The sequence below is a fragment of the Primulina tabacum genome, chromosome 7, assembly GCF_025594145.1.
Source record: "Primulina tabacum isolate GXHZ01 chromosome 7, ASM2559414v2, whole genome shotgun sequence".
Classification (NCBI taxonomy): domain Eukaryota; kingdom Viridiplantae; phylum Streptophyta; class Magnoliopsida; order Lamiales; family Gesneriaceae; genus Primulina; species Primulina tabacum.
The window spans coordinates 10354063-10366563 of NC_134556.1; the positions used below are offsets into that span (position 1 = coordinate 10354063).

General features: G+C 34.7%; 2 protein-coding genes across 5 annotated transcripts; one reads left to right on the plus strand and one right to left on the minus strand.

The window, feature by feature from the left end:
• The first annotated feature begins 1868 nt into the window (after nt 1–1868).
• On the plus strand, nt 1869–6542 carry LOC142551134 (mitochondrial thiamine diphosphate carrier 2-like). Of its 2 annotated transcripts, none has more exons than XM_075660197.1 (8): nt 1869–2063; nt 2381–2524; nt 2817–2933; nt 3270–3381; nt 4137–4264; nt 4638–4816; nt 4899–5039; nt 6250–6542. In XM_075660197.1, the coding sequence occupies exons 2-8, from the start codon at nt 2408–2410 to the stop codon at nt 6251–6253; spliced, it is 798 nt and encodes a 265-aa protein (XP_075516312.1). In that variant the 5' UTR covers nt 1869–2063; nt 2381–2407; the 3' UTR covers nt 6254–6542. The 2 variants fall into 2 exon arrangements, with proteins under 2 accessions (XP_075516312.1, XP_075516311.1); XM_075660196.1 differs by having other exon boundaries at nt 1870–2063; nt 4638–4790.
• Nucleotides 6543–6550: 8 nt separating this feature from the next.
• Nucleotides 6551–11009, minus strand: LOC142551133 (uncharacterized). Of its 3 annotated transcripts, none has more exons than XM_075660193.1 (3): nt 10888–11009; nt 8951–9733; nt 6551–8830 (listed from the first exon to the last, which is right to left on the minus strand). In XM_075660193.1, exons 2-3 carry the CDS (start codon nt 9731–9733, stop codon nt 7238–7240), a joined length of 2376 nt encoding a protein of 791 aa, XP_075516308.1. In that variant the 5' UTR covers nt 10888–11009; the 3' UTR covers nt 6551–7237. The 3 variants fall into 3 exon arrangements, with proteins under 3 accessions (XP_075516308.1, XP_075516309.1, XP_075516310.1); XM_075660194.1 differs by having other exon boundaries at nt 10845–10958; XM_075660195.1 differs by having other exon boundaries at nt 10841–10958.
• Between the last annotated feature and the right edge of the window lie 1492 nt (nt 11010–12501).

Below are 12501 nucleotides of genomic sequence, written 5' to 3' on the forward strand. Positions count from 1 at the left end.
TTATTAAAACTTGATACCATATATATGCAGTTACATTTACTTGCAATAGCGAAAGCAAGTACAATTCTTGATTTTGCAAAAGATTACGAAAATATGAATTCAACGGAAGGGTCACGATCTTTCTAAGTCAACATTTTCATTTTCCTAATTTATGTCCTATTTCGAATTTTGAATCATTTAACTGAAATTTACAATAAACAAAAAGAAAATGAAGGTTAAGTCTTTGGGACTTTGTCAGGGAAAAATTTGGCTTTAAATATAGTTCACGAATCAAATGATAATATATCAGTGCAGTAATTCAATATGAAATGACATGTATCAGCAATAACGTATCATTATGAAAATATCATGTCAAGTGACATGCAGTGACTATTTAGGACTCTGAAGTGAATAGTGTAAGCATTCGGTGTTGCACTTTTCCCTCATACTCAAGTAAAATCCATACAATCGGTCATATATTTATGAACCAAAGTGAACTCACATTTCTGGACTGAAGACACGTTGTTCAGATGAACCATATACGAGATTTTAAACATGTTGTTCATCAAGCTCACATTTCTATGCAGAAGGCATGTTGTCCAGTGGACTAAAAATCATGTACATAGACTGTTGTTCAGGCTCAATTCATTCAGTCAGTCATTCATTTAGTCATTCAATCAATAATAGCCGATCGGTAACCAATCAAGAGCGAATAAATCTAGATATTCAAATATGCAAATACAATATGACTTATAGTTTGTGACATGTACAACATGATGCATATATGAATAAATCAGCAGTTCATAAACTTTATTGTAAATTCCAGGCCAAATGCCAAACTTTATTACTGAAGAAACAAGTAGGAAAACCTCAACTCAGTAGATTACTATTCACTTTAATTGTCGATCCCGCGACAAGATAATTCTTATAAATATCATTTAAAGGATTTTACACTGTTAGAACTGGTAGTAGATGTCGGAATAATTTTAAAACTCATTTTTATACAAAAATTATACGAGGAAGTTTTGATTAATACTTCAAAAATTCATAACAATTAAAATACACATCCAAAAATCATCAAATTTTCCAAAATGCCTAAAAATATGCAGAATCATTCGGAAGACGGAACATTCATGAAACACATCACGATCGAAAATTTTACAGGAGATGCGTCTTGTTATTTCCCACAAGTTTCATGTTTAACACTTTTTAAAATTCGGATCGGATGAATGACGAAATTTCAAAAACTAAAATGACTGTCAAACTCACTTTGGATGACTAAAAAAGTACTTACGGCGACTGTCGGCATGATCGACCGACGAATTTCTGAACTAAGAAATATTTTGAACAACTTTCATGTGAAAACAGAAGTGATAATCGATTGATGATATTGTTACAACTCCTATACACTTTGATTTCTGGGTGAAATAGGAGTGTTATCCAAATCTTTCGGAATTTTCGGAGATGATTTGCTATTTTTCTCTCAATCTCCCTTATTTCTTATTCTTTAGCTTCTTCTCAATCTCCTATCTTCTATCAATCCCACAAATTTTCACATTTTGATATGAGAAAATGCGTTTCAAGTGGTCTATTTATAATAGAAAATGAAGTGAGTGAGTCACACATAGCCAATTATTGACCTAAAAAGGTGACACATAAATGTTATTAAAATCAATTGATTCTTAAATACTTTCCATTAGTTAATATAATATTTAGATATGTGCTTATTCTATTTATTAATTTAGTATATTAAATTAATAGATATTTATATGTATGTGATATAATATACTTTTATTTATCTTAAATTCTTTTGTTATTTATTTATATATATTGTTTTTAATTATTTAATATTATTTTAGAAACATATAAATATATTACTTTTTAGTGGTAAACTAGATCGGGAATACTCTTTGCAAGGCCTCGACATCGGGGCTTTCACCGCACCCAAAGGTTGAAATTTTTTTGCAGAAAATTCCTAAAGAACCCAGTTTTTTGCTTCTGGCACGAACATATAGATTCAAAACATTTTCGACTCTCTCAGATTGTCAATGGTGGCTGCTCTCTTTCTTCCCTCGTTCGCGCAGGTATGTGTTTTTTTTTTCTCAAATTTCTAAGAGGAGAAAAATATTATCTTTATTCGTTTAACGGTTTGTTCTTTGCCTGCAAATGCTTACCATTTGTCCACTAGTGAGCATATATTAAACAAACCTGTACTTTTTTATGATTCTGACAAAAAATTAGCGCCTTTTTAATGTTTTAGTGCAGTTTTCATTTGTTGGGACTTGGTGTAAGATTTTTTTTTACTTTTCCTGGTATCTGGATTCTGGGTGTCGATTTGGGAAGCAATGTGAAATTGATGAGAGCGGGGGCTGGTTCATGAAAATTTGAGATTTTTTTGTAGGTTTTTGTAGTGTATTGAAGGAGGTGAATGGAAGATCAGGGGAAGCTGAAAGGGCCTTTGATTCATGCCACCGCGGGTGCAATATCAGGTGCTGTATCAAGAACTGCCACGTCACCACTGGATGTAATTAAAATCAGATTTCAGGTAGAGTTTTTTTTTTACTTAAAAGTGTTAGTTTGAACTTTACAGTAACTAATAGTGACACAAAAAAATGTGGTTTAGTAAACTTGGTCAAATAGCTGTATTGTTTGTGTTATCCTGTTGTTTGGCTGATTAGTTGTGTTGTGACTGAGCGTTTCAGTAAAGGGATTCTTGTTGAGTTATCTAATTATTAAACTCTTTCTGACACATGTAAACGTATATATTTGTGTGTTCTCATACCTGTACATGAAGATGAGTGAAATTATTCGATGAGATTTATTATTTATATATGCAGGTTCAGCTGGAACCCATTTCACAGTGGGCTTCACTTCGCCGAGATGCAAATGGTCCATCAAAATATACTGGGATGCTGCAAGCGACCAAGGACATATTTAGGGAGGAAGGTTTACGGGTATTATTACTCATGAACTAAGATTTATTTTATTTTGGAATAATTTTTAGGTTACATTGTGTAAACTCATCCATTTGGATCACTGCAATTAAAACATCTAAGTAAGGGTAGATAACATTATGATCTGGTTCAGTGGGAGTGATTTTTTTTATAATAATAATCAATTTTTATATAACCCTATAATGATTAGTTCATAAACTGGTTTAAATAGTATATCATATATATTTAAATTGATTTTCCATGGATAAACCATGGTTTATGCTTCCACCGGCTCGTGGTTCTTTTGCATGATAGTTTTATCAAGCCTGCCTCGTTCTCAAATTTTTTCCATCACAGGGGTTTTGGAGGGGAAATGTTCCAGCCCTACTGATGGTTATGCCATATACAGCTATTCAATTTGCTGTTTTGCACAAAGTGAAGACTTTAGTTTCTGGTTCTTCGAAGTCAGGTGTGTAGTAATGTCTCCACTTCCGCGCTTCCGCTTCCGCTTCTGCTTCGGCTGTTCTTCACAATTGATATGTCAATTGTTTAACTACAGTGTCTACTGAATTTTGTTTTCCTCCTCTCCGTTTATAAGGTTGAAGTTTCTGTTGTAGCTTAGGTTGGTTCATTGTTTCGCTTGGATACAATATTTTAATACCCAACGATCATGAAGAAAGCATGTAGAGTCCATCATCTATGTTAACATGCTATGAAATCTATTGTTGGTTTTTATTAAAACAAATGCATGCATGGATGCTGTGGTTACACCTTGATTCTACTAAAGAAAAGGAAAATGAGGAAAATATTTGAAACTAAATTACGTTAGGTTTCTATTTTAACTAGGTAATTAGATATATGATTTTTTTATATGATTGATTATAAATGCAAAAAAATTAAATAAATGTATAACATCAATTCCTCTTATAAACATGAATTATTTAATTGGATTTTTCCTTCAAAACTTAATTTTTTACTTCATGGTGTTGGTATTCATATTTCCTACATCCGTAGACAATGTAACTTGCCAGTAGAGTAGGATCCTGTCAAACCTTCCAACTCGACAATGCTGACTTTTGGGAGGCAAAAAAAAAAGCACGAAAGACATAAGTAGAGGATATATGCTCTAGAGGGAGAGTTTTTTTGTTGAGGTGAATGGAATTATAAATTATTTTTACAGTAAAGTTTCTAATAGCATGTCTCCTTTTTATTTCGTTTTTGCAGAAGATCACATTAATTTAAGCCCATACCTTTCATTTGTTAGCGGGGGATTCGCAGGCTGTGCTGCTACTATAGGTTCCTATCCATTTGATCTTCTAAGAACCGTTCTAGCTTCACAAGGAGAGCCAAAGGTATTGAGCTTTCATCAATCAATATTTTGAGTTGAAAAGATCATATTTTTCCATGAGTTATGAGGTTTGATATCAAAACACTCAACACTCGGTATTTTATCTGCTAATATTGTCGGCTTGGAGTTACTGTACTAGTTACAGACGGAATCGAAAAGCTCAATTAAAATAACAAGTATAAAATGGGGTAGTTTCATAAATATTATAATTTATTTTTGTTATTTATCCATATAATTTTTAAACTTAATGGGAGTTTTTCTCTATACATTTTAACAATTTTCTAAATTTGATAAAAACAAAAAATTATTATTCGATATTTTCACACGTGAAGTGTGTATGATTGCTTGTATATAATTAAGGTGTTTTGCGATATCAGGTTTACCCTAACATGCGGGCTGCATTTGTTGGCATACTTGAAACTCGGGGCATTCGAGGTTTGTATGCTGGATTGACACCTACACTGATTGAGATAGTTCCATATGCTGGTTTGCATTTCGGAACCTATGATACATTCAAACGGTGGACAATGGTGCACTATTCTCTTTACTCGTCTTTGTAATGAATGATAATAGTTTTGTCATTAAATAGTAAAAACTGGATGTAACTTAGGCTTGATTTGGTTCTTTCCATCCTCTAGGCTTGGAACCACGACCGATCTTATACGAGACAAACTGATGATTCCCTCACTGGCTTCCAGCTATTTGTTTGCGGCTTGGCTGCTGGAACATGCGCTAAAACTGTGTGCCATCCCCTTGATGTTGTTAAGAAAAGATTTCAGGTGATACGCCTCGCCTTATTTAGCTGTTGTTTTGTTTTTTCCAGAAAATTTGTTAAGCGACAGAAGTTTGAGGCATATCACAACCTGTATATATAGATTTGAAACATGATACATGGAGGGGATCAAGCCATATCTCTTAAGGTAGAACGGGTCTAATCTAACCGAGGAAAACACTAATGTGATAGACATAGGCCCAAAGTGAAATGAGTGGGAGATGATTAGGGACCATAGTTATTTAAGGCATTGGGGTACCCTGGAGCCCGAGCTCGAGTCACAAGACGAAGCGTACGTTTTATTAAAGTAAAGTACATTCGACATAAATTTATGAATAAGTCATACATTCATAGTATATAAAGAAAAAAAACTTTAAATATATAAATATCAAATTCCTCTTCATCCTCATCAACTATATCAACCTCGTCATCTTCGAGAACAATGGTGAGTCATGAGTGTAGAAAAAATTAGATCATTGAATGACAAGGACTTACATTGTGATGGAAAACATATTTGTGTCGCAAACCCATATTATTGGCTTCTCTTTCTTCAAATATGTTTGTTTTTTCTGTTTTAGTTTTTCTTTATCTTTTTTTCTTTAACTAAAAAACACAATTTGATTTATAACGGTGATACTATGAGGAGCTGTAACATTTTAGATAATCATATTCGATAAAAATAGTGACAATAAGGGGAATATTACAATAAAAGTTTGCACAGAGGACTTCTGAATTTTCTGATAAAAATGTCTTGCATTAATGAGTGGCAATATGGTTTTTTTATCATTAAATAGCCATGAATTTGCTAATCGGGCTTCAAAATTGGTTGGACTTGAGTTACTTTTTATTTAACTACAAAATATCAGCTCACTTCTTTAAAGTGCACGTTTCTGCGTCTCTCGGATGTCTCGCCCCTAGACAGAGGCGCGCAGCATAAGTTTCAAGTGCTGCGCCTGGGTTATTACATTGGCGGCGATGCGCAGCCAGGTGCACACTTTTAACAACTTTGTTAGGGACAATGATCTGGATTTAAGATTCTCCCCGACCACCAATGCCCGAGTCCCAATACTGGGTTTTACACAACATTGACTTCTGGCTTCTTTGTTATATCAGCCTTTACAGTGGAGATATGTATGATCTAATATCACTTATACATGGTTAGATTATTGATCTCTTGTCCCCATTTTACCTCATATTCACGAGTAATTCATTTGCAGATAGAAGGACTGCGAAGGGATCCAAGATATGGAGCTGGAGTAAAGCATCACGCTTACAGAAATATGTATCATGCTCTCAAGCAAATTTTGCAGGCAGAGGGTTGGGCCGGTCTTTATAAGGGCATCACCCCATCTGTTGTCAAAGCAGCGCCTGCTAGTGCTGTAACCTTTGTTGCTTATGAATTTTCATCGGACTGGCTGCAGTCCCTTTTGATTTGAATTTATCGGTTCTCTCTTTTTGGGCCCTTTCTTTAGCCCTTCATTCGTTTCATTTAATGAACTCTCTTTTTCCATTTTATCCCCTCACTTCTAGACTTATCATCCCCCCTAAAGAAATAGCGCTGGTTTCTAATATGATTTGATTCGGGAATTGTTCACAGGTTTTCACGTTTTGTATCTGATAAGCATTACATACATGTTACTGTTTGGCGCGCAAAACTCGACCTCTGATTCTATCTTGCAATTTGTAAATAATACTATAATCATTAGACTTCAGAAAAAAGTAAATAGTAGACACAAGGAATAAGAATATGGAGATATGAACAAAATTCATGTAAACATTACACTTTAAAGGAAAATAAAATAAAACAAGAAGCTTATCCATATGGATTTTCTGATTGTTAACAGCATGAGCAATGCGATTATGCAGAGCATAATCTCCAACGGTGGAATATCATCTGTTCAATGTCCCAAGAACTCCCAAGCATATGACTACGGGTAAAATCATCAGCATGAATTTCAGTTCCCGTGGCTTGAGTTCCGAGCCAACTTGTCCTCAACCGACTCCTCATTTGCCACAGGCTGTGTTTGAAGTTTGCTAAGCATGTTACCATTTCCACTATCAAGTGCACCATTCTCAGCTTTTTCACTCTGAAAATTGCCAAAAATGCAGGCGGACGACTCATCGTGACCTACCCTAACACAGTTGCGCTGCAAAGGTCTTGACGATGGATCTTCTTGCCAACCGGTGTCCTTACTTTTCCGCCTTCTATTTACAGGTCAAATATCCATTCGCTCGAGCTTCCAGAGCTTTAGTTGTTGGAGGTCGGTTCCTTGTGCCATGTCTCAGAGAATTCACTGTTGACTGCTGCTCAGATGTGGCCTGGATAAGGGACACCTTTGGTAAACGTTGTTCATCTGTCTTGTGTATACAGTTATCTTGCTCTTTACTTGACTCAGTAGTGAAGACACCATTCTCTACGTCCGGGAAAACTTGAGGCAAGTTAAGGTCGATCAACGTCTGAGAATGCGGGTTCACTAGAGCAAATTCTGTCGAGTGAATAGAGGTATTAGGATTACATTCTACATTCTCATTGGCACTACCATTTGGTGAAGCGGTGGATGCCAACTTATTCTGACATGGTCCCGTCTCAGAAGAAAAATTCTCAGTAGAGTCGTGAATCCCTGAGCAGCAACTCGAAATCTCATTATCCAATCTGGTGGATGCCAAAGTACGTGTCATATGGTCTCTAGTTTCCTCACGACAACCAGAAATTAATTTCCTACACTGTTTTGTGGTGGGAGCCGTATATGGCTTATTTCCTTTCTTCAGCTTCCGGCTCAACACGGGTGCTACTATCTTTCTTGATTCCTTATTCTCACGTAAATTCTTCTTTTTCTTCAGGCTAATGAGAGAGATATCGCTAGAAACATCATGAGAATCTCGATGCATTGTACCACCTACATGGTCTTTCCTGCCAGGCAGCATTTCTGCACCAGATTTATTTGATCTGACACCAACCTTATCCACCACAGAGGCATTAAGCAAAACATTGCTGATAGTTTCAGATTCATATGCACTCTCATCAGAGGAATCCTCATCCACGACAGTTGTTCGTTTCCCACAAGTCAAAATATTAGAAAGTTCAGTCGGAAGGCTTCTTATTTCTCTTACTTTGCCATCAGAGAGGCTTGTATCTACAACAGTAAACTTGATCGCACCAGAATTACGAATAGGAGTTCGAGGTTGGAGATAAAAATGTCGTTGTCTTGAAGACTCATCACTATCATCTTCTTCCACCTCCCTTCCACTAGTGCATTTATGATCTTCTTGGTCCTTGTTATTGCCATCTTCTTCAGTGTGGAGCTCAATTAACTCTGGCTCTTTAGCAACTTTACTTAAAACGTCAGTCACCGAGTCAAAATAGTGATCTCCTTTCACAAGTGTCCTTCTTGAGAATTTCTGAACACCAGGTACAAGGAAAACCAAACAATGCTTAGAACCAACAGTATATGCCTGATCTTTAGGCTGCTCCGAGTGCCAACCTCTCGCCAACAAACGTGGCCAAATTGCTTCCCAGAACAAATCGTTTGACCGAGCTTTGCTCAATCTGTAGTCTCCGCTTAGGAATTTAATGATTTCATCGGTTGTAAGAGAGGAACATGCTTTTCCAGTAGGTATCTCAGACCGCATTTGGGCAGCTTGATTGGACCTTGAAGGTTCCATGGCCATTCTTGTAAGATCTTGTTTTCCTGTACCAATCCCAACAGCTTCCACAAGAGCACCCATACCAATCATGGCCTTCAAAGAAGTAACATACTCGGCTAGTGACATTTTTTCATCCCCAAATCTCTTACACACCTGTCATAGGATAAAATGCAAACATTAGTAGAATTTTAAAATAGTCCTCCCGTTATATATGCTTTTATGCATGGAAGTCTGTCATCGTTGAGTTTACACCAAAATAAATTTCAGCAGTACCTCCAATAAGGCGCTTTGACAATCTTCAGACAAACCAGGAAGTATACGAGATAGCAGCTCCTGCTGCCTCAATCCAGAAAATATCTTCCGGCCATAAACACATTTCTTGCTTTTTGTCTTTCGGCTTTCCGACCATTTACGGTAGACATTGGTACCATAAAATTCCCCATAATAAAATGATAGTATCACACCCATTTCTTTTGTTTCAATGAACCGCCTCACCTCAACAAAATTCTTCTCAAACGCATATAGACCAAGAAGAAAGCCAGCCTTTTCAGCATCACTCCAATATTCACTTGATAATCCAGGAGCCATGAGATCCCCTTGATCACCGCACTGACGTAATTTCTCTATCGATGATAGGTCATGTGACTTCCCTATAGGATTCTTTGGATGATATAAAGGATTATTACCGATGTTTAAGATGTCGCAATTTGAATCAGTCTCACTTTTAACGACATTCTTTTGTTCTGAATAAGTCTCTATTTTGACTTCTTTCTTCACCTGATCCGTGGATGTTGAAGGAACTGGCGAGCCAATCAAGGTATTTTGAGAGATATAACTGGAAGCTCCAATAAGATCTGGAATTTGAACTTGATACTGATCTCCAATTCGAGGAAGAATATCTGGCTCCCCAAACTCGTCACATGAGTCAGCAGAATTAGATGAAATTCGAGGTAAGGTCTCCGTCTCACCGAAGTCATCAAAATTTAATGGATTCAACTGCACATCGTTCATCTTATCAGAACAATCTCTATTTTGATCTACATGAACTGATGCCATCTGTCGTGGACATGACAATTTTCTATTAGAAATAACAGAAATAGTAGCTTCACACGAGTCTATAGAAAGTTACAGAAACATTGGTAAAATAACAGAAATAGTAACGCATCAATTGATACAAATTGATCTTGGATAATTGGAATAAAGAAACTCGTAAACTAGCAGAATAATGTAACTTGGGATTTTAATAAAAAAGAGCTGTGTTTGTTCTAAATATGAGATGACATGCAGAATTATCGAATAAACACGATGCTCCAGTTGTTTGTTTATAAATAACCTTTATAACAAACAGGAAATATAATAGATGCACAGCAATGTAAGGAATCGGAGGAACAAGTTTGGAACTTCAGATGCTTCTTGTTAGCATGCTGTGGAGAGGCAAACAATATCAAATGCAAGATGGAATTTTTGCCATGATTTAAGGTTTAGAAACAAATAACAGATAATAAATATAAAATTTGCCACAAAATACAACTGCATAAAGTGAAAAACAAAAGAAAACTCGCAATCGTTTACTTGGAAATCGTATCGCTTGAAAAACGTATCCTCTGGAGAACAAAATTTTCAAAAGCCAGCAAGCAAACATCAATGAAAGAAAACGTCAGACCTATTTTTCAAGACATAAGAGACAACATCGGTATCACCAAAAACTCAATGATCCCAGACCAAGAAAACCCAAGTCAATCTCAATTCCCAATCGAACCAAGCCAAGCCAAGAACCTTAATTTTAGCAACTTCCAATTTCATGGACAAATACCGAGCAAAGCCGAAATTCAAAACAAAAAAGATGCAAAAAAATCCCAACTCTGAATAAAGCACCAACTTCACTGGAAATACCAATGTGATCCCACCAAATTTAACACCTCAAACACTTGAGAACTCGTTATATTCCCACAACCACCGTCTCTCTGAAGCCAAGAAAACATCTTCAACACACAAAACACGCACACAAACAGATGTAAGTAAGACAAGCATGAAAGACACGCGTGAAAGAAAGCTGGGAAAATGGGTATGGAATGCGAAGAAAAGAAAACAACAAACACATCACAAGTGGTCATACAAAGACGCAAGAAAAATACAAACAGTTTGTTCATCCAATATGCATACGAACCTTGTATAAACATACGAGAAGAAGGGAATGGAGAGAGTAAAACCTGGGTTTTCTTTTCTTCTTTCAGAAAATTATACACTTCATGAATCGAGGAGAGGAAATACACAATACACCAGTCTTTCTTTTTTTTTTTCCTTCGCTTTGTTGGTTTGTGGAAAAGAGAGATTGCTGCTGCGTACAAATTTTATTTATTCATTATGTTGGATTATATTAAATACATCTATTTTGGTAGTTAATTAAATTAAATTATTGTTTTTTTATATAATATAAATTTATTACAAGCTATATATTAATTTGGATGGACTTCTTTTCTTTGTTTTCCAATAGGTTGACCCGATTTGATAATAGTTGAATGGTTTTTCTTCAATTCTAAATGGGAATTCGATAATTTTTATCTTATTTAATTAATATTTAATACGTTTATTTTATTTTATTTGAAGATTAATATTTACTCCATCTTTCTTTCTAGTAAAGGAGAAGAAAAAATTACAAAAAAGACATAATATTTACATTTTTTTGGGTAAATAAAAGCGCATAATATTTTTATTAGATATGTGAATAATAAAAAATTTATCAAATTATTTTAATATTAATTAATATATTAGCAAAAAAACTAGTGAATTTTTTTTAAAAAAATTAAAATTGATAATATTAACATTCTAATAAAATTAAATTATAATTTACGATAACTTCATTTCGTGGTAATTTAACATAATAAGTTATATTTGTAATTTATTGCTTTAATCATGGGATGTGTCAATATGTGTAGCGGGGACAAACAAAATAATATAAATTAAAATAACGGTTCGTTTATTCAAATATATATAAAAAGTTGAGTTTATTTTTAACAAAAATTTCCTAATTTTGTTTAAATAAGCAATAAAAATATAAATAGTTAGTATGAATGGTTGGTTGTCCACTCACCCTCATTCCTAATATTGTTACCACGACATGTTTTACACATAATATTGACAATTAATTTTATTGTGTTATTTAAATTTATATCCGAGTTTTTTTTTTCACGTTTAGTTCATTTTATAAGAAATAATGGTATTATGGGAATGTGTATTTTTAAAAGAGAAAGTTAATGTGTGTATAATGTTTAATAATATTATGATATTGTTTAACCGTTCAATTTTATGAAATAGATGTTCGATCCACACTGAAACGTCTAATACTAAAATATTGCTAGAATTTTTTTTTAAAAAAGCTCTCTTCGAAATATCAAAGTCATGCAAAAGTCACTCAACTACTGAAAGAAGATACTGCAGTTAAATAAAAATCTAAATATCATCAAATTCCTATACTACCGTTTTAAAAGAACTTCAAGGCAATAATCGAAATCCAGACAAATCCTCAACATGTAAAACGATGCAAAACGTAAAAATAAAGTATCAAACCTGACTCATAAACATAAAATGCGGAAAATTCAAGGTTCTCGCGTCAATGTGGACACACTCAGCTCTGCCTACTCAGTCTTCAGCGCCTCCAGTCTCCACATAATCATTCTCACTACATCATTCACACCTAGTGAGTCTAAAGACTCAACACATCTGAATCATGATAGCAAGTACATTTATATAACATACAACAGTGAAAAGTACTGTAATTAAAATATATCTCATGACCTTAAAAGCATGAACTTAAACTTAGTGTC